Source organism: Cibotium barometz, chromosome 51 (assembly GCF_041138505.1).
Source record: "Cibotium barometz isolate CiBa-2024 chromosome 51, ASM4113850v1, whole genome shotgun sequence".
In the NCBI taxonomy this organism is placed as follows: domain Eukaryota; kingdom Viridiplantae; phylum Streptophyta; class Polypodiopsida; order Cyatheales; family Cibotiaceae; genus Cibotium; species Cibotium barometz.
Window position 1 is genome coordinate 27265076 of NC_141096.1, and position 21302 is coordinate 27286377.

The 21302-nt window shown below is 45.0% G+C and overlaps 1 protein-coding gene and 1 pseudogene across 2 annotated transcripts in view; both read left to right on the plus strand.

The window, feature by feature from the left end:
• LOC147609484 (ATP-dependent zinc metalloprotease FTSH 3, mitochondrial-like) overlaps window positions 1–21302 on the plus strand; it is a 45944-nt pseudogene that overhangs the window by 17531 nt on the left and 7111 nt on the right. The window lies entirely within an intron of this gene.
• LOC147609485 (uncharacterized) lies at window positions 10511–11690 on the plus strand. Its single transcript, XM_086787795.1, has 2 exons — window positions 10511–10967; window positions 11090–11690. Exons 1-2 carry the CDS (start codon window positions 10830–10832, stop codon window positions 11561–11563), a joined length of 612 nt encoding a protein of 203 aa, XP_086643921.1. The 5' UTR covers window positions 10511–10829; the 3' UTR covers window positions 11564–11690.

Consider the following 21302-nt stretch of genomic DNA (forward strand, 5'->3'; position numbering starts at 1 on the left):
GATTGACGAGCTGAGTTAGGGATAGACTAACGGGCGGGCACCCAAGTATGGACGGGCGGACGCCCAAGTGTGGACGCCCGACGATGACTGGCCAAGAGCCTATAAAAGGGTGGCCAAGGTTAGTCATTAGTCATATAGTCTCGCGTGATTTGTGAGAGCTCTATGGTCTTGGAGCCTGGATCTAGTGTAGACGTGCACCTGCTTTACGTAGCCGAGGTCGGCAACAATCTCGAGGCCCGCGAGGGCAGCTTCGTGGCGGTATGGGACGTTGCGAGGAGGAGATTGGTCGGTACGTCAACCTAGTTAGCTCAGCTCGTGGCTCGGTGGGGATAGCCAAGACTGTGGGCTTGCCCACGGCTGTCATGGTTGGGAGGTGAGTCAGGCCTGCATCCCCTTGTTGTTTGTTTGTTTGCAGGTTTAGAGTCTCGTACCAGGAACGATCACGAGGAGATCCGGTGGGGATTTGACAGTGGTATCAGAGTATGCCTCGTGAACGAGCAAGTTGGTAGGTAGAGAAGAGGAGGTCGAAGAAAGGTATGTGTTCAAAAAGCTTGCTGTTTTTTCTGGGCATACTGCTGTTTTCAGATTCAGTATGTGTTTTTTTCATCAAAGAAACCCAAGATGATGGAGATGGTGGTCTAAGAAGGGTCGATTTGCTTTGCAAGAGGTAGGTAAAGATTCGTTTGTGCAGTTGCATGAACCGTTGGGAGAAAACAGAAAAAAAAGCATGGTTGCTTTTAGGTTTAACGAGAACGAGAGAGAGAGCGAGAGCGAGAGATGTATTCGGTTGATTCTGCAGGCGCCCAGGCCAGGCGGGCAGGTGCCCAGGCCAGGCGGGCAGGTGCCCAGGCCGGGATAGGCATGCGCCTAGGCCAAGCGAGGCTTGTGGCCAGGCCTACGCCGCCTTGTGGCCAGGCCTACGCGAGACTGGCGCAGTCAGCACCGGCAGTTCAGGTGACGACGGCAGCAACGTGGTGATGTTTGCAGGTAGCCGGCGGCACTGTTTTCGACGGGACAAAAAAGAAGAAGCAAAATAGCAAAAGCATGTGCCCAGTCCGATTCGGCGCTTTTGTTTTTTTGGTTTTTATTAAACTTTTTTTTATATAAAAGTTTAAGGGTCCCTAAGGTTCAACGTGTTTTTTTTCTTTTTTTTTATAAAGAAAACAGAACTTTCATATATATATATATATATATATATATATAGAAAAAAAAAACACAAAAGCAAAAGCTCAAGTAGCTTTTAGGGCAGGCTATATAAACCCCTTAAATGGGCTTCTTGCCACACATCTCTCCAGTTTTCAAGCTCTCAAGCTCTCAAGTTCCCTTGTACTTTTATTGTGCAAAGATCGAATTTTATCTCCACTTGTCATCTTCACGATGTCGACCCAAGAATCGGAGTTGGAGCCCCTTGTTGAACGCGAAGGCTTGCCGGCTACGGAAGATACCGATGCTGATCTTTTTGATGATTATGTGTCAAAATCAGATTTCCAAGAGTTCAAAGTAGCTCTCGAAGGCTTCTTCGTCTGAACATCAGGCAGAAATCGCAGCCCAGATGCACGCTTTGCAAAACTCCATCGCTCTCTTGACCACTATCCTCTCTACTCTATCGGATATGGATACCTTGGCCTCTGCTTTAGGCCCCAACATTACTCCGGAACCGTTCGGGGACGAGCAAAAGCAGCGTACCAAGGAGATCGTGGACACTTGGCTACATAAGTGGCAAGTTCACTTTCAGTTTCATCCATATGATGATGGGAAAAAGATCCAATTAGTAGCAGGTTTTCTCTCTGGCAAAGCTTTGCTTTGGTGGAAGGAACTCAACCCTAAGCCAACAACTTGGGCACAATTCGAAGACGTCTTCAAGAAAGAATTCCTCAAGAAAGAGGATGATTATGATGTTATTGCCCGGTTTTCAGCTTTGACCATGACCTCGCAGCATCTCACTTATGAGGTCTACCTCTAGAAGTTTCGGGACTTGCAGATGAAAGCTACAAAGATGGATCCCACTACTCTTTTGGGGTTCTTTGTAGCTGGTTTACCAGACTTATACCGTTTACCAGACTTATACTGTTTACCGGTTAAAAATAACAAATGCAAAACATTGGACGAAGCCATTCATTCAGCTCGTATCTATGATGATACAATGGTCTCTTCCAAGTCGAAACCCGTTATCGAGCAAGGGAACAAGCATAAACGAAAGTTCTCTGCACCTATGGCTAACACGACTGAAGGAAAGTCTTCGCACCAACCTTCGAAGAATTCAAGTTCGACACCAGCGAAGAAGAAACGACTCCTTAGGGCTTTAAAGCTCAAGAAGGAAGGACGTTCTTTTATCTGTGAAGAAAAAGGACACATGCGTAACGAGTGCCCAAAGCAAAAGGGTGCAAAGACCAATGCAGGACCCAAGCCAAAGGCAGCTAACCAGTTGTCTTTGACAGGTACGTCAATTACTGTACTTTCTCGCCCTAGTACTTGTTCTGATTGTCTGTTCAACTCTAAAGTATTTGGCTTGCATGATCTTCTTCGCGTTTATGGAGAAGTGAATGGCCACAAGATTCACATTCTTCTAGACCCTGCTGGCAGCTCACACAACTTTGTTAACTACAAACTTGTGCAGAAATTGAGTCTTGATATGACACCCAACGATCATACCTATGAGGTACGCCTACCTGCGGGAAGGCAAGTATGGGATCGAAAGGTGGAGATGCTTCCAATCCAGATTCAGGACTACAAAGATACTCTGGAATGCTATGTTATGCACCTAGAAAATGTAGACTTGTTATTAGGGATTGAGTGGTTTAAGCCTCTTCAAGTCCAGATAGATTGGTCTAGTCATATTTTTTCTTTTCAGCATAGGGACACCCAGTATAGTATTTTAGGTGATTGTATTCATCCCTCTCAGGGACCTCTTGTAAATACAATTGATTTTGAAAATATAATGGATTCTTCTTTGTATACCGCTTTCCATTGTGTATTGATTCCACTTTCTTCTTTTCTCATCCCTTCCATGGATGTCAATGAATTAAGTGTGTTTGAAAGCAAAGAATTACAGAAGATACTTGATTCGTTTGAAGACGTATTTTCTAAGGAATTGCTATCGGGTTTACCACCTGAACGGGCAGTAGATCATCGTATTGACTTGATCCCTGGTGCTCATCCTGTCAGTATTCCACCTTACAGGATGAGCTAAGTTGAGGAAGATGAGTTGGCTAAACAACTCGAAGATTATCTGAGGATGGGCCAGATCTGTCCAAGTAAATCACCTTGGGGTGCACCTGTGTTGCTTAGGAGAAAGAAGGACAACACCTGGAGAATGTGTATAGATTACAAGAGATTGAACAAGCTGACCATTAAGAACTGTTATCCTCTTCCTAGATCAGATGACCTGATTGACCGGTTAGCAGGAGCGAAATATTTCACGAAGATAGATTTACGTAATGGCTATCACCAGATACGTATTCATGAAAGGCATGTCGAAAGAACCGCCTTTCGGACTAGGTATGGCCATTACGAGTTTCTCGTATTACCTTTTGGGTTAACCAATGCTCCAGCCACTTTCCAGCAAATGATGAACGATCTTTTTCGTGAACATTTGGGAAAATTTGTGGTGGTGTTCCTGGATGATATTTTGATTTATAGTCGTACTCTTGAGGATCATGTTAGACACCTCACGATTGTCTTATCTATTTTAAGACAGAATCGACTATATGCTAAATTAAGTAAATGTGAGTTCTTTATGACCGACATCATTTACTTGGGACACAAGATCACTCGAGATGGATTGAGCATTGACTATGACCGAGTTCAGAAGGTTCTGGACTGGCCTATACCGCAAACAGTGAAACAACTTCGTTCTTTTCTCGGTTTTGTTGTTTTTCTTCAGAAATCTGTGTGGGAGTACTCTCAGCTCACACTACCGATGACCGACTTATTGAAAAGTCGTGGACGTAAGTCAAATCAGCCTATCACTTGGAATAGCGATTTTGATATGGCCTTCAGACTTTTGAAAGATAAAGTCAAGGAAGCACCTATCTTAGCATTACCCGATTCTAGTCGGCCTTATGTTCTTGAAACTGATGCCAGTGACTATGCTATTAGGACTGCTCTATTTCAAGATGGTAGACCGGTTGCTTTTGAAAGTAAAAAGCTAGACGACACTCAATCTCGTTGGCCAACCCTTGAGAAAGAGCTTTATGTTGTGATTCATGCTCTCAAGGTTCGGAGACATTATTTATATGGCTCCAAGTTTGTGGTATTGACTGATCATCAGTCAATCAAGTATGTGTTTGATGCGGATGATTTGAGAGGAAGGAAAGCTTGTTGGGTTGAGTTAATGCAAGATTTTGATTTTGAGATCTGTTATCGGAAAGGGTCCATGAATAGTTGTGCAGATGCGCTTAGTCGAATTCGAGAGGTGAATACTTTGTCGTTCATCGAGATTTCTACTGACTTATTTCACTCATTGAGAGGGCTTTGCAGGACTGATAGTTATTTTGGTCCATTTTGGCAGAAGATCCAGGATGGGAGCTCATTGATTGACCAAGACTCAATGACTGAGCAGTCTACCATTCAGACTGCAGGAGGCCAGTGGATGATTCGGAATGGTTTACTATTCCTTAATGACAAAATTCGTGTACCACAGATCCCGGACATTAGGTTGTCACGACGACCCTGGGGTACACAGGACACTATCGCTAGTGAAATACACTTTTTATTGGCCAAAGATGAAAGGGTATGTAGAAGATTATATTCTCAAGTGTCAGATTTGTCAGGCAAATAAAGCTGAATGCTTTAGACAGGCTGGGTTGTTGCATCCTTTGCAAATTCCAGGTAATAAATGGGAAAGTATTTCCATGGGTTTTATTACCGGATTGCTAAGAACACATCAAGGCCACGATTCTATTTGGGTTGTGGTAGATCACTTGACAAAAATGGCTAGATTTTTACCGACCCGAAAGACTACTACAGCTACGCAATTAGCACGACAGTTTATTGAGCAATTGTTTAGACTGTACAGGTTACCGCAGGACATAGTCAGTGTTAGGGACTCAGTTTACGAGTGATTTTTGGAAACTTGTTTTTGAGAAGTTGGAAACAACTTTGAATTTGAGTTCCTCTGATCATCCTCAATCTGATGGCCAGACTGAAAGAGTGAATCAGATTTTGGAGGCTATGCTTCGAGCATATGTATCCAAAAGATAGAGTTCATGGGAGGATTATCTTCCTATGTTAGAATTTGTATATAACAGTACTAAGCATACGAGTACAGGTTTTAGTCCTTTCATGCTTATGTACGGTTTTCAACCTAGATCACTTGTTACAGTAGGATTCTCAGGACTTCAGTATGATGCAGCACGTAATTTTTTGCAAGATATGCAGGAAATGTTACAAGTTGCGAAGGAATCTATTAGAAGTGCTCAAGACCGAGACAGATTTTATTCTAATAGACATCGTTCACCCAGAGAGTTCTCTGAAGGAACGATGGTGTATTTGCGAGTTCCGAAAGATTCCGATACTTTACAGACAGGTCGATCTCCGAAATTATCCCCTAGATACTGTGGACCATTTCGTATTACACGAAGGATTGGTTCAGTTACACATGAATTCGATTTGCCTTCTTATGTGAAAGTTCATCCTGTATTTCATGTCAGTAGACTTAAGGAAGTACTTGGTGGAAAAGATCAGTTAGTTACTCCTCAAGAAATCATAGATGTCGAGAACATGACATTTGTTCCGCACCAACCTGAAAAGATTATTGGATTTCGTGAAAGAAGATTGCGTAATATGCTTATCATGGAATACAAGATCAAGTGGAAGGATCGTGTTGAGGAGGACGCTACATGGGAGACATTGACTACTCTTCAGAGAGATTACCCTGGCTTTTTAGTGAGCTCAGGAGTGAGCTCTTAGAGGAAGGGGGGTATGTCATGTGCACAGTCTGTATCTACTGTGTGTTCTACACGCATGCAAGACTAGCTTCGAGGTTTGGGGAAGCTTGGAGCTAGGCAGGCTGATTGACGAGTTGAGTTAGGGATAGACGAATGGGCGGGCACCCAAGTATGGACGGGCGGACGCCCAAGGATGGATGCCCGATGACCGGCCAAGAGCCTATAAAAGGGTGGCCAAGGTTAGTCATTAGGATATAGAGAGTCTCGTGAGTTTGTGAGAGCTCTATGGTCTTGGAGCCTGGATCTAGTGCAGACGTGCACTTGCTTTACGCAGCCGAGGCCGGCAGCAATCTCGAGGCCCGTGAGGGCAGCTTCGTGCGGTATGGGACGTTGCGAGGAGGAGATTGGTCGGTACGTCAACCTAGTTAGCTCAGCTCGTGGCTCGGTGGGGACAGCCAAGACTGTGGGCTTGCCCACGGCTGTCATGGTTGGGAGGTGAGTCAGGCCTGCACCCCCTTGTTGTTTGTTTGTTTGCAGGTTTAGAGTCTCGTACCAGGAACGATCACGAGGAGATCCGGTGGGGATTTGACAGAAGGTGACCTTAGAGCATCCTTCAACGAGATCATGACTACGGGTGTCATGCAGAGAGGCGCTTAGAGGGTTTGAGACACTTGATTCCTAAGGAGGGTGGAGACAGATTAGAGACCCATCATGCTCCTCTTGACCGTCTACAAGATTTTGGCCAAGGCCATTGGCTGGAGACTTCAGCCCTTCCTCCCCAACTTGATTCATGATACTCAGATAGGTTTTGTTCAAGATCAGAGCATTCTGGACAACATCTTCACTTTTTGGGAGGTGACAGCTTTGGCTAGTATACGTCGGTAGGATCTCATTGTGCTCCTTTTGGATTTCAAGAAAGCCTATGATAGAGTTGATTGGGGCTTTTTGGAGGGGACGATGTGCTGGATGGGATTTCCAGAGGAGTGGAATTGTGGTGTTTCCGGACTTTACTTGGCCTCTCACAGTCAGGTTCTCATTCAGAGAGCTAGAGGTGATAGATTTCCCCTTTTTCGCTTGGTTCGGCAGGGCTGCCCTCTAGCACACTATCTCTACTCTTGGTTCGAGCCAAAGATGGGATATTTATAGCAGCATTGCCGTATGGCCATTTGGAGAGCTCGATGCAGCGAAGCCATTGAAGGCACCCACACTCCGCCTACCAAGTCCATCAGGAGTATTTGACTCAACATTGTTCATACCCTCCATGGCTAGTGGGGGAAGCTTCAGGGTGGTTGTGACCATATGCAGAACCGTCGGGAAGCCTTCATGAGGCTCTGGTGACTTGGTCCTTTTCTCACAGATAGTGGTGGTGAGCCCACTTGGCACTACACACCACTTGTGTGGTTATTCCCTCCCCCACCTCTTGTATGAGATAGAATTCTCCTCATAGAGCAACCCGCCGGAGGAGAAGTGCATCCTTTCCGCCTTTTTGGTTTTTTGATCCTTGCTCCGTACATGGAGGTGAGTTTGTATCTAGCCTTTTGAGCGTGTTTTTTGTTAACTAATAGAAGGATCTTGTTTCCGGGAAAAAAAAACATCAGGTACCTAGTCAGAAACTTGAGCCTGAGACTTATGCACGGGCACTAACCCTTGCTCAGAATCAGGAAATGATGTGAGGTAAGCCCAAGCAGGTATAGTCTAGTCCTAATCCCTAGTCGTAGGCATCTACCCATCAGTCATCCAACTAGGGTAAGGGGGATCAGAACAACGAAGACTAGAAGGTCCAAAGGAAAAATTCTCAGGGTCAATCGGGCTATAAGAAAGATTCCACGCCCAAGAAAACACCTGAGGAAAAAGCTAAGGAGGGCATCACTGGAGATTACCACCACCCGGATGAGCAGACATGGTACGAGGCTGAGAACCGTTGTTTCTTTTGCCACACTGTGGGACATGGGAAGAAGGTTTGCACTAAGTGGCAGGCCGAAAAGTCTGCCAAAGCACCCACTTCCACAATAGCGACCATTTGCATTCACATCCACACCTCCACCATCAGTCTCTAATGCTGTTCAGCTATTGCCAGCTTTGAATTCGGTCCCACCAGTGGTATTTGATGATAAGCAAGAGGGTGAGGCTAAGGGACAGAAGAAGGCTCTCATCTGTGTCTATGGCATTGTGAGGGGACAATAGTTCATTGTCCTCTTGGACATGGGCAGTTCTGAGGATGCCATCTCTCCGTAGTTGGCAAACAAAATGAGCTGTACCTTGGTTTCTTATCATTTAGATGTGGACAGGATAGATGGCCAAATAGAGATATATAATCTCTCTTACTGCCATGACCAACAGTCCAAATGGGGAGAGTATCTTACTCCCGTTTTGGTATAATCAATCTTGAATGATACTCACTCATCTAGCATTGGCCGGACAGCGTATGAGGTAGCATTTGGTGGCCGGTTCTTCTCTCTTTTGACGAGATAGGTATTGTCAAATCCCCAACGGATCTTCCCTCGTGATCGATCTCGGTTTGAAACTCGAATCCTGCAAACAAACGAACAACAAACAAGCAAGGGGGTGCAGGCCTGACTCACCTCCCAACCATGACAGCCGTGGGCAAGCCCACAGTCTTGGCTGTCCCCACCGAGCCACGAGCTGAGCTAACTAGGATGACGTACCGACCAATCTCCTCCTCGCGACGTCCCATACCGCCACGAAGCTGCCCTCGCGGGCCTCGAGACTGCTGCCGGCCTCGGCTGCATAAAGCAGGTGCACGTCTGCACTAGATCCAGGCTCCAAGACCATAGAGCTCTCCAGTGTTGCATAGAAACGCGTTTCATACACTTTCAAAACGTACGAAACGTTTCGTATAGTATGAAACGCGTTTCATACATCATGCAGTTTTTAAAAACCTTAAAAAACGTTTTCTTTCGTGGATTCGTACGGCGCAGATTATCACGCTTCCCAGTGGCTGCCGCATGTGAGTTCGCCGATTTGCGTGCCATCCTTCTTGTCCTTCCATCGCTTCTGTCGACCCCCTGCTCCTTGGTGTCCTTGGGCCTTGTGGAGGTCTTTCAAAGGGGTAATGTCATGTTTTGCTTTAAGTTGGTTTTCTCTGCACAACTCACAAAACAGCACACTTTTTTCTCTTCCATCAATATTTATGGCATATCTTCCACGGTCCACCCTTGCTCTATTGAGATTAGTTTATGTTATGTGTCGCACTTGCAGGGCCAACAATCTGCATTTATCCTCGTCTTGTAGGATGCCTCGAACAGGTGATTCTCTTTGGAACAATGTCACCTTCGAGTCTAGATATGGTGGCTCAGGCTCCGGAAAGTGGAAATGCAACTTTTGTGCTGATAAGCACCATGGCAGTGTCACCAGGTTGAAGGCACATTTCTCACAAACAAAGGGTTTCGGCATTGGGCCATGTAAGCATGTGCCACAAGAAATCTATGATAGCCTCAAGGCTTGGAAGGCCATGCAGCTAGGTATCCCCCTTGAGGATATCCCCAATCTGGGAGAGCCTGAAGCACGTCAAAGTGTCTCCAAGAGGACTCGCAGTATCAGAGAGGAAGATACCAGTGGTGAGGTTGCAGGTGGTGTTGCAGGTGGTTCTAGCTCGGCACCTCGAGCCAAAAGAACTAGTCTTCCAGTGCTCAAGAAAGGACATGTACAGGCAGGGATGCAAAAGGCTGCCATGAAAGAGGCAACGAGGGAGTTGATGAAGTTGTTTATTCAATGTGGATTATCCTTCCACATTGTCAGGACTCCTCGATGGAAGAAGGCAATGAGAGCTATCTCCCGCATTGGGTGTGAGTGGGATGGCCCCTCCTACGAGACATTGCGCACTACTGAGCTTCGCAAGGAGCAACTGGCTGTGGAGATGGAGATGGAGCCTCTCAAGGCCACTTGGGCAAAGTATGGTTGTACTTTGCTTTGTGATGGATGGACAGATACGCGGAAGAGAAATGTGTACAACATTCTTGTGTCCTCCTGCAAAGGCACAATGTTCATTCGTGCCATAGATGCATCGGTGCCAGGGATAGTGGTTACAGGGGAGTTCATTATGTCCCACATGCGCCAGGCAATCAATGAAATTGGGCTTGATAACATTGTGCAGGTGATCACGGACAATGGGTCCAATTGTGTATCCATGGGCAGGATGTTAGAGGAGGAGTTCCCCAAGATTGTGTGGACACCTTGTGCAGCACACAGCCTTGACTTGATGATTGAGGATGTGGGAAAGCTTGATTGGGTGAGCCATGTATTTTCAGCTGCATCTACCATGGTGAACTTTGTCACAAAGAGGCCAAAGGTTTTGAGCATGTACAGGGCCAATAGTGATCTTAAGCTTCTAAAGCCCTCCAAAACTCGGTTTGCATATATGTTTATTGTGGTGGAGAGACTAGTGAGAGTGCGATATGGCTTATTACGCACTGTTGTGTGTCGTGAATGGACAGCATGGGAGGACAAGGATGAGCCTAAGTCTATAGCATTCTCTCGTATGGTCATGAGAGATACTTGGTGGCAGGATGCAGAGGGACTTGTGAAGGCACTTCAGCCCATGTATAGTTTCCTTCGGCTCACAGACATGGAGGGAAGTACCATTGGGCTGCTATATGAGTTCATGGACAGAATTGGTGAAGCTCTCAATGATTTCACTACCTTGTCGCGTGACAGGTGCTCACCCTTGGGCTTTAACTTTAGTCTTTGAGTTATTTTATAAATCTTGATCTCTTATGTATGTCACATGTTACATGTAGAGTTCAAGATATTAAGGAGATCTGGAATCGGCGTTGGGATTGGTTTCATAGGCCAATCCATGCTGTTGCTCACATTTTGCATCCCCTTTGGAGGAATGAGGAGCAATACCTCAATGAGGAGCTAGAGTCATGATGGATCGAGTACATTACCAAGTTGGTGGGAGTGGGAGGTGATATACAGCTGATGAGAAAGCTCGAGGATGAGCTTCTCATTTACCACAACGGTAGCCATATGTTTGGGCGAGCTACTGCATTGCTCAGGGAGACACAGTTGGAGCCAGTGTCTTGGTGGGAGAAATACGGTATTGGGACACCCAACTTGGTAAGGTTTCTTGATTCTTGAATCTTGTATCTTTGTCTCGTGAGTCCTATTCTTTCAAAATCTACATTCAAATGCTACTCTCTTTTTGACTCTAACTTAACATTCTTTTTTGTGCAATGTAGAGACGGATTGCACTGAGAGTTCTCTCCCAGGATTGCAGTTCAGGGCCTTGTGAGAGAAACTGGAGTACATGGGCTCTTTTTCACACGAAAAAGAGAAATAGACTGTCCTCAGCACAATTGGAGAGGCTTGTCTTTTGTCATTGCAATCTCCGATTGCTAGAACAAAAGGGTCATCCCATTGAGCCTCGCCAAGTGAATCCAGATAAGATTGATATCATGAAGTGCAAGGAGATTCCCGACATTCCTCAGGAGGAGAGAGACATCTATTCTATGCTCTATGAGGAGATCATGGCTCCGGCTCGCACTACACGATCTTCTCGAGAGGCTAGTACTAGTGGTGCACCTGCACCTCTAGAGGATGAGGCCTTTGAGGACTCGGCTACCGGCAGTGACCTTGAGAGTGAGGCTGCAGAGGCAGAAGATGCAGATGAGGATGAGCATGAGGATGCAGATGAGGATGCAGATAGTAGCTAGCAGCTGCCAGTATCATTTTATTTGGACATGTTATTTAGTTTGAACTTTGGACATGTTATTTATTTTGATCTTGGATTTTGAGTCATGAATCATCACCCACGTGGTGATGCTTTTGATTTTTGTTTAGTCATCAATGATCACCCACGTGATTTGTGATATCATCATATCTTACATGTATTCTGTTTTTATTGAAATGAATTCAATGTGGTCTCTTATAAGTTATGTCAATAGTTTTTTCTTTTGTATATTTCAAGTAAAAAATATACATGTTTTTTCTGTTTTGTATGAAACCTTTTTTTACCCGTTTCTTACCTTTTATGAAACGTTTCAAAACGTATGAAATCCGTTTCATACTTGCCGTTTCTGAAACGCCTGGCAACTATGGAGCTCTCACAAACTCGCGAGACTCTCTATAATACAATAACTAACCTTGGCCACCCTTTTATAGGCTCTTGGCCGGTCATCGGGCATCCACACTTGGCCGCCCGTCCGTCCATACTTGGGTGCTTGCCCGTTAGTATATCCCTAACTCAGCTCGTCAATCAGCCTGTCTAGTTCCAAGCTTCCCCAAGCCTCGAAACTAGTCTTGTATGCGTATAGCACACGGTAGATACCCACTGTGCACATGACATACTCCCCTTTCTCTAAGAGCTCACTAAAAAGCCAGGGTAATCTCTCTGAAGAGAAGTCAATGTCTCCCATGTAGCGTCCTCCTCAACACGATCCTTCCACTTGATCTTGTATTCCGTGATAAGCGTACTACGCAATCTTCGTTCACGAAATCCAAGAATCTTTTCAGGTTCGTGCGGAACAAATGTCATGTCCTGGACATCTATAATTTCTTGAGGAGTAACTAACGGATTTGCTCCACCCAGTACTTCCTTAAGTCTACTGACATGAAATACAGGATGAACTTTCACATGAGAAGGCAAATCTAACTCATATGCAATTGAACCAATCCGTCGTGTAACACGAAATGGTCCACAGTATCTAGGGGATAATTTCGGAGATCGACTTGTCCGTAAAGTCTCGGAATCTTTCGAAACTCGCAAATACACCATCGTTCCTTCAGAGAACTCCCTGGGTGAACGATGTCTATTAGAATAAAACCTGTCTCGGTCTTGAGCACTTCTAATAGATTCCTTTGCAACTTGTAACATTTCTTGCATATCTTGCAAAAAATTACGTGCTGCATCATGCTGAAGTCTTGAGAATCCTACTGTAACACGTGATCTAGGTTGAAAACCATACATAAGCATGAAAGGACTAAACCGTGTACTCGTATGCTTAGTACTGTTATATGCTTAGTACTGTTATATGCAAATTCTAACATAGGAAGATAATCCTCCCATGAACTCTGTCTTTTGGATACATATGCTCGAAGCATATCCTCCAAAATCTGATTCACTCTTTCAGTCTGGCCATCAGATTGAGGATGATCAGAGGAACTCAAATTCAAAGTTGTTTCCAACTTCTCAAAAACAAGTTTCCAAAAGTCACTCGTAAACTTAGAGTCCCTATCACTGACTATGTCCTGCGGTAACCCGTACAGTCTAAACAATTGCTCGATAAACTGCCGAGCTAATTGCGTAGCTGTAATAGTCTTCCGGGTCGGTAAAAATCTAGCCATTTTTGTCAAGCGATCTACCACAACCCAAATAGAATCATGGCCTTGATGTGTTCTTGGCAATCCGGTAATAAAATCCATGGAAATACTTTCCCATTTATTACCTGGGATTTGCAAAGGATGCAACAACCCAGCCTGTCTAAAGCGTTCAGCTTTATTTGCCTGACAAATCTGACACTTGAGAACATAATCTTCTACATACCCTTTCATCTTCGGCCAATAAAAAGTGTGTTTCACTAATGATAGTGTCTTGTGTACCCCAGGGTGTCCAGCAGAAGGGGCGTCGTGACACTCCCTCAGAATCTTGGACCTAATGTCCGGAATCTGTGGTACACAAAGTTTGTCATTACGGAATAGCAAACCATTCCGAATCATCCACTGACCTCTTGCAGCCTGAATGGTAGACTGCGTAGTCACCGAGTCTTGGTCAATCAATGAGCTCCCGTCCTGGATCTTCTGCCAAAATGGATCAAAATAACTATCAGTCCTGCAAAGTCCTCTTAATGACTGAAATAAGTCAGTAGAAATCTCGGTGAACGACAAAGTATTCACCTCTCTAATCCGACTAAGCGCATCTACAATATTATTCATGGACCCTTTTCGATAACGGATCTCAAAATCAAAATCTTGCATTAACTCTGTCCAACGAGCTTTCCTTCCTCTCAAATATAACAAAACCGAGAAAAGAACGAAGTTGTTTCACTGTTCGTGGTATAGGCCAGTCCAAAACCTTCTGAACTCGGTCATAGTCAATGCTCAATCCATCTCTAGTGATCTTGTGTCCCAAGTAAATGATGTCGGTCATAAAGAACTCACATTTACTTAACTTAGCATATAGTCGATTCTGTCTTAAAATAGATAAGACAATCGTGAGGTGTCTGACATGATCCTCAAGAGTACGACTATAAATCAAAATATCATCCAGGAACACCACCACAAATTTCCCCAAATGTTCACGAAAAAGATTGTTCATCATTTGTTGGAAAGTGGCTGGAGCATTGGTTAACCCAAAAGGTAATATGAGAAACTCGTAATGGCCATACCTAGTCCGAAAGGCGGTTCTTTCGACATGCCTTTCATGAATACGTATCTGGTGATAGCTAGTACGTAAATCTATCTTCGTGAAATATTTCGTTCCTGCTAACCGGTCAATCAGGTCATCTGATCTAGGAAGAGGATAATGGTTCTTAATGGTCAGCTTGTTCAATCTCTTGTAATCTATACACATTCTCCAGGTGTTGTCTTTCTTTCTCCTAAGCAACATAGGTGCATCCCAAGGTGATTTACTTGGACGGATCTGGCCCATCCTTAGATAATCTTCGAGTTGTTTAGCCAACTCATCTTCCTCAGCTTAGCTCATCCTGTAAGGTGGAATACTGACAGGATGAGCACTAGGGATCAAGTCAATACGATGATCTACTGCCCGTTCAGGTGGTAAACCCGATGGCAGTTCCTTAGAAAATACGTCTTCAAACGAATCAAGTATCTTCTGTAATTCTTTGCTTTCAAACACACTTAATTCATTGACATCCATGGAAGGGATGAGAAAAGAAGAAAGTGGAATCAATATACAATGAAAAGCGGTCCATTATATTTTCAAAATCAATTGTATTTACAAGAGGTCCCTGAGAGGGATGGATACAATCACCTAAAATACTATACTTGGTGTCCCTATGCTGAAAAGAAAAAATATGACTAGACCAATCTATCTGGACGTCAAGAGTCTTAAACCACTCAATCCCTAATAACAAGTCTACATTTTCCAGATGCATAGCATAGCATTCTAGAGTATCTTTGTAGTCCTGAATCTGGATTGGAAGTATCTCCACCTTGCGATCCCAAACTTGTCTGCCCGCAGGTAGACGTACCTTCTAGGTATGGTCGCTGAGTTTCATATCAAGACTCAATTTCTGCACAAGTTTGTAGTTAACAAAGTTCTGCGAACTGCCAGGGTCTAAAAGAATGTGAATTTTATGGCCATTCACTTCTCCATAAACTCGGAGAAGATCATGCATGCCAAATTCTTTAGAATTGAACAGACAATTAGAACAAGTACTAGGGCGAGAAAGTACAGTAATTGACGTACCTGTCAAAGACAACTGGTTAGCTGCCTTTGGCTTGGGTCCTGCGTTTGACTTGGTACCCTTTTGCTTCGGGCACTCGTTACGCATGTGTCCTTTTTCTTCGCAGATAAAACAACGTCCTTCCTTCTTGAGCTTCAAAGCTCGAAGGAGTCGTTTATTCTTCGCTGGTGTCGAACTGGAATTCTTCGAAGGTTGGTCCGAAGACTTTCCCTCTGTCGTGTTAGCCATAGGTGCGGAGAACTTTCTTTTATGCTTGTTCCCCTGCTCGGTAACGGGTTTTGACTTGGAAGAGACCATCGTATCATCATAGATACGAGCTGAGAGAATGGCCTCGTCCAAAGTTTTACATTTGTTATTTTTAACCTGTAAACGGTACGAGTCGGGTAAACCAGCTACGAAAAACCCCAAAAGAGTAGTGGGATCCATCTTTGTAGCTTTCATCTGCAAGTCACGAAACTTCTGGAGGTAGACCTCATAAGTGAGGTGCTGCGAGGTCATGGTCAAAGCTGAAAACTGGGCAACAACATCGTAATCATCCTCTTTCTTGAGGAATTCTTTCTTGAAGATATCTTCAAATTGTGCCCAAGTCGTTGGCTTTGGGTTCAGTTCCTTCTACCAAAGCAATGCTTTGCCGGATAGGAAACCTGCTACTAACTGTATCTTCTTTCCATCATCGTATGGATGAAACTGAAAGTGAACTTGCCACTTGTGTAGCCACGTGTCCATGATCTCCTTGGTTCGCTGCTTTTGCTCACCCCTGAACGATTCCGGAGTAATATTGGGGCCTAAAGCAGAAGCCAAGGTATCCATTCCCGAGAAAGTAGAGAGAGTAGTGGTCAATAGAGCGATGGAGTTCTGCAAAGCCTGCATCTGGGCTGCGATTTGTGCCTGACGTTCCGTCGAAGAAGCTTCAAGAGCTACTTTGAACTCTTGGAAATCTGATTTTGACACAAAATCGTCAAAAAGATCGGCATTGGTACCTTCCGTAGCCGGCAAGCCTTCCCGTTCCACGAGGGGCTCCAACTCTGATTCTTGGGTCGACATCGTGAAGAGGGTACGCCGAGAGAAAATTCGATCTTTGCACAACAAAAGTGCACGGGAACTTGAGAGCTTGAGAACTCGAGAGATGTGTGGCAAGAAGCCCACTTGAGGGGTTTATAAAGGTTTCCCAAAAGCCAAAAATCTACAAAAGCTAGGCTTAGCTTTTGCTTTAGCTTTTGTGTTTTTTTTTTCTTGAATAAATATATATATATAAATAAATATATACATATATATATGGATATATATATATTCTATTGTCTTAAAAAAAAAAATAAACATCTTGAAACCTTTGAAACCTTGGAGAGGGGGGTTCTTTTAAAACTTTGGAGAAAAAAAATTTTTAAACTCCAAAAAACTGAAAGCTAAAAAAAACGAAAGCTTTCCTTAGTGTTTTTTTTTCTTCCCTTGGATTCGCCCGTCGGCTGGTTGCAGGCGTCACACGTGCTGTGGTCGCCGTCTTTGCTGCTGCCGGCTTGCTTTCTTGCGCCAATCTGCACCTGCGCCTGCGCCTGAATGGGCCGGGCATCGAGGCAAGAGCGCCGGCCTGGCGTTAGCGCTGGCCGGCCTGGCCTGAGCCGCCTGCGCTAGGCTGCGTAGGCCTGGCTGGGGCGCCTGCGTAGGCCTGGGCAGGCTTGGGCGCTGCCCGCTTGGCCTAGGCGCCGCCTGGGCTGGCTGCGCTAGCCTGGCCACAAGGCCACGTGGCCTGGGCACCCGCCATGCCTCGCCTAGGTGCCTTCAGCCCGCCGATAACCACCGCCTGTAATACTCGCCAGCCAAACAAACGAACAACACGTCTCTTGCTCTCTCTCGTTCGCCAAAAAACAACGAAAAGCATCATGCATTTTTTTTCTTTTTTTTCTGTTTTCTTTCATGCGACTGCACAAACACAACTCCTCTTCCTTGCAAAAGCAATCAACCCTATTACACTACCATCTCCCATCAACATGGGGTTCTTTGATGAAGAAAAAAAACACATAACCAAATCTGAAAACTGTAGTATGCATAGAAAAAAACAGCAAGTTTTTTAACACATACCGTTCTTCGACCTCTTCTTCTCTACCTACCGACTTGCTCGTTCACGAGGTATGCTCTGATACCACTGTCAAATCCCCAACGGATCTTCCCTCGTGATCGATCTCGGTTCGAAACTCGAATCCTGCAAACAAACGAACAACAAACAAGCAAGGGGGTGCAGGCTTGACTCACCTCCCAACCATGACAGCCGTCGGCAAGCCCACAGTCTTGGCTGTCCCCACCGAGCCACGAGCTGAGCTAACTAGGATGACGTACCGACCAATCTCCTCCTCGCGACGTCCCATACCGCCACGAAGCTGCCCTCGCGGGCCTCGAGACTGCTGTCGGCCTCGGCGGCTGCATAAAGCAGGTGCACGTCTGCACTAGATCCAGACTCCAAGACCATAGACCTCTCACAAACTCGCGAGACTCTCTATAATACAATAACTAACCTTGGCCACCCTTTTATAGGCTCTTGGCCGGTCATCGGGCGTCCACACTTGGCCGCCCGCCCGTCCATACTTGGGTGCCTGCTCGTTAGTATATCCCTAACTCAGTTTGTCAATCAGCCTGTCTAGTTTCAAGCTTTCCCAAGCCTCGAAACTAGTCTTGCATGCGTATAGCACACGGTAGATACCCACTGTGCACATGACAGGTATCACCATCCCTAGAGGCCAACAAGACTACCAAAACATTCTCGAAAATCAATGAGTCATTTAAGGAGCGCCTTGCCAATGCTAAGGAAGCTTATACTTGGCAAGCCAACAAATCCAAGAGATGTCAATTTTAAGGAAGGGTATTGGGTATATCTCCGGATCATGAAGCAATAGTTGAAGCAAGTGGGCAAGTGTTGTCCAAAGCTTTCATTTGGTAGTTTCAGCCCTTTTCTAGTCATTCCGAAGTTAAGTGATGTCTCTTTGAAGTTAAAGTTGTCGAAAAGTTGGACTATGCACAATGTCTTTCATGTTTCTTGGTTGAAGCCATATGTAGGTCAAGCATTGTAGGATGTATCAAAAGAACAACAACCAGATATGATCGATGAAGCAGAAGTCAGAGAACCAAAATAATTTCTCCTCCAGAGATGGAAGCATGGTTTCGTTCGAAGAATCAGATAGTTCTATACGAAGTTCAAGGACCGAGGAACCCATGAAGCAGTATGGTTGGATTAAGAGTTCTTTCAGGAGTACCCCCAGCTATTGGCGGACTACTTGGAGCCCTGAACTTGCCACGAAGCTAAGCAAGAGGGAATGTCACGTGCACCCTGCACTGGGGTACACAGTGACACACTGGCATCATCATCAATGCAACATTTGTACAAAAATAGTACCTTTTTAGGAACATTTGTCTTACACCGTGATCCCATTGTGACCCCTCAATCCAGGGAAAGTCAGGCACGAGCTACGTAGGTCAGTCCTTTAGCTATAGAGGGCAGTCTAGCCTTGCTCTAGTCGGCCAGCAAGGGACAGAGCATCAGCAAGTCGTGGATAAAGCCTACAGTCGGCCAGCATTAAAAAGGCACATGATATGTTCAACGCAACATTAAATGCTGTAATCAGCATTATTTGTCCAAATAAAACAGGCCGACAGCATATAGTCCACCGACTAGCAGCATATGTCCATATATAAGCAGGCGCATGGAATTCAGCATAAATCATCAATCATGAGTCAAGCATAAAGTCAAAAATCAGCCTCCATCTTCTCCAGGCAATACTTTACACTCTCCTGAGAGGATAGGAATAGAGTTCTGAGATGGGATTTGATCCAGATGCACACTAGGGAGACTTGGTCATGTCCCCTTCCCACCAAGATGCAGTACTTACTACTACTACAGAGGTCATTTCCTTAGATTCATAGAGGATGTATTTGTCAGACGACCAAGCTACATGGATGTACACATGTCTCACGCTATGAGGGTGGCTATTGGTCAGATACAGAGTTTCCTCACTCTGGAGATTGAGGCAGGGAGAGCAGCATGGACCCCTAGAGAGGACAGAGTATGCAGATTATGCCATAGAGAGGTAGAGTCACAGGAGCATTACATATGCAGATGCCCTGTATATTATGGCCTTCCGTAGACGTTAATATATCTTTTCTTTCTTTCTTTTTCTCTCTACTCAGTGAATGGATGCTAAAGACCTCAACAAAATAAAGGTTTAAAGAAGGCTTTGTTGCGTGTTACCATGGTCAACTTTAGTGCATGTAACATGGAGAGCCTTGCGATGCAAGAATGAAGGCTGAATGCTGAAGAGAGCTTTGGACTACCTTGGGCTAGAGCACAATGAAGTTCTTGGCTTAGATGATGTATACACAAGCCCTAAGACTCAAGCACACATACTTTTGCATTGGTTTACTACTGAATCTATGAAAGAATGAGATGATTTTGGCAATGGGCTGAGGGGCTTCCTATATATGAACATTTGCTGGTGGTTGTTTTTACCTACTCCTGTCGGCCTGCTTTGTTATGCCCACGATTGCTGAAGCCTTTGTAAGGCTGCCGACTGGGTAATAGGACACTTGTATGCCATTTTGGTGGCCCTCATGCAAGGCTCACAGGGCTGGCAATAGGAATGGCGTAGAGCCTTCGCTAACATAACTTCTACATGAACTGATTGTTCTCCAAGTGGGTTAAGTGATAGTCTCACCTACGGCTTGGAAAGACTTACGTAGCTGGTGCCTGACATGTCCCTCATCTAGGGCTCACAATGGGGTCATGGTGTGAGGATGCCGGGTGATGGCCTCATAACACCACCAGCAGACACACAAGAAGAAAATGTAAAGGGATCAGAATTACGGGACTCTAAAATCCCAGCTCCAAGGGCACCAATCAACTCCACACCTATCCTCAGTCCTTCAATTGACACCTTTGGACACCTATACACACCCCAATCTGACTCAGCTGATTCCTCCAACTGTCCTCCCAAGTCAGATCAAACCTCTAATAGCTCTGATCTTCACTCCTAACCCCTCAGCTGACTTCAGCTTAGACCCAGCTGACCTAAAAAGCTCCTAGCTCTAACACTCCGCTAATCAGTTCTTGACCGTAACCTGAGTCGAATGCCTGCTGTTGATTCGAGCCAGATATATGTCCGCCAAGCTCCCAAACTGTCCTCTAAGCTCCAAAAAGTCATCTAGTATCAACAAACTTCAAATTCCTTGCTTCAGAATTTCACCGATCCTATCAGCTCTCCCTTGTCAAGCTCCCAGATATATGTCCGCCAAGCTCCCAAACTGTCCTCTAAGCTCCAAAAAGTCATCTAGTATCAACAAACTTCAAATTCCTTGCTTCAGAACTTCACCGATCCTATCAGCTCTCCCCTGCTGACTTCTTGCTGACCACCAACCTGAAATAGTTGACCTAGCTGATTCAGCTGACTCAGATCTGACTCACAACTCACCAACCCCAGTGTCCTCTAACACCACTACACTCTCAAAAACCTCAGAAAACACAAAAAACCAACACAACAAACCCAAGACTGACAGCAAAACTGATTGCTTCCTGACCTTGAGACACTTGCCAGACTGAATTTGACTGAAATTGACTCAGTTGTCTAAAATAGACCCAACCGATTTCAGCTGCCTCAACTGAATAAAAAATTTTCACTTATGTGTCCTTTGGCACTCCCTGAGTCTTAGGCTACTCTAATTTCATAAAGATATAACATTATAGACTCTCAACTGACTGTAGCGGACTCAAAGTTGACTATTCAGACTAAATTGTCTCAGTTGATTCAGTTGAGTCAGACTTCCTCTCCTCCGCGTCCTCTGACACTTTTAGACCCTCAAAACATTCAAACCTTGCAAGGATCCAACACTATGGACTCTCAACTGATTACAACTGACTCTGAATCACCACTCACTGCTCACTGCGTAGTCCACTAATCAGTCTATCTGACTACTGACAGTCCCCAGACTGTCAGACCTGACTCAAAACCACTTCCCTTCAAACCAGATAAACCAATCCTAGTCCTCTACA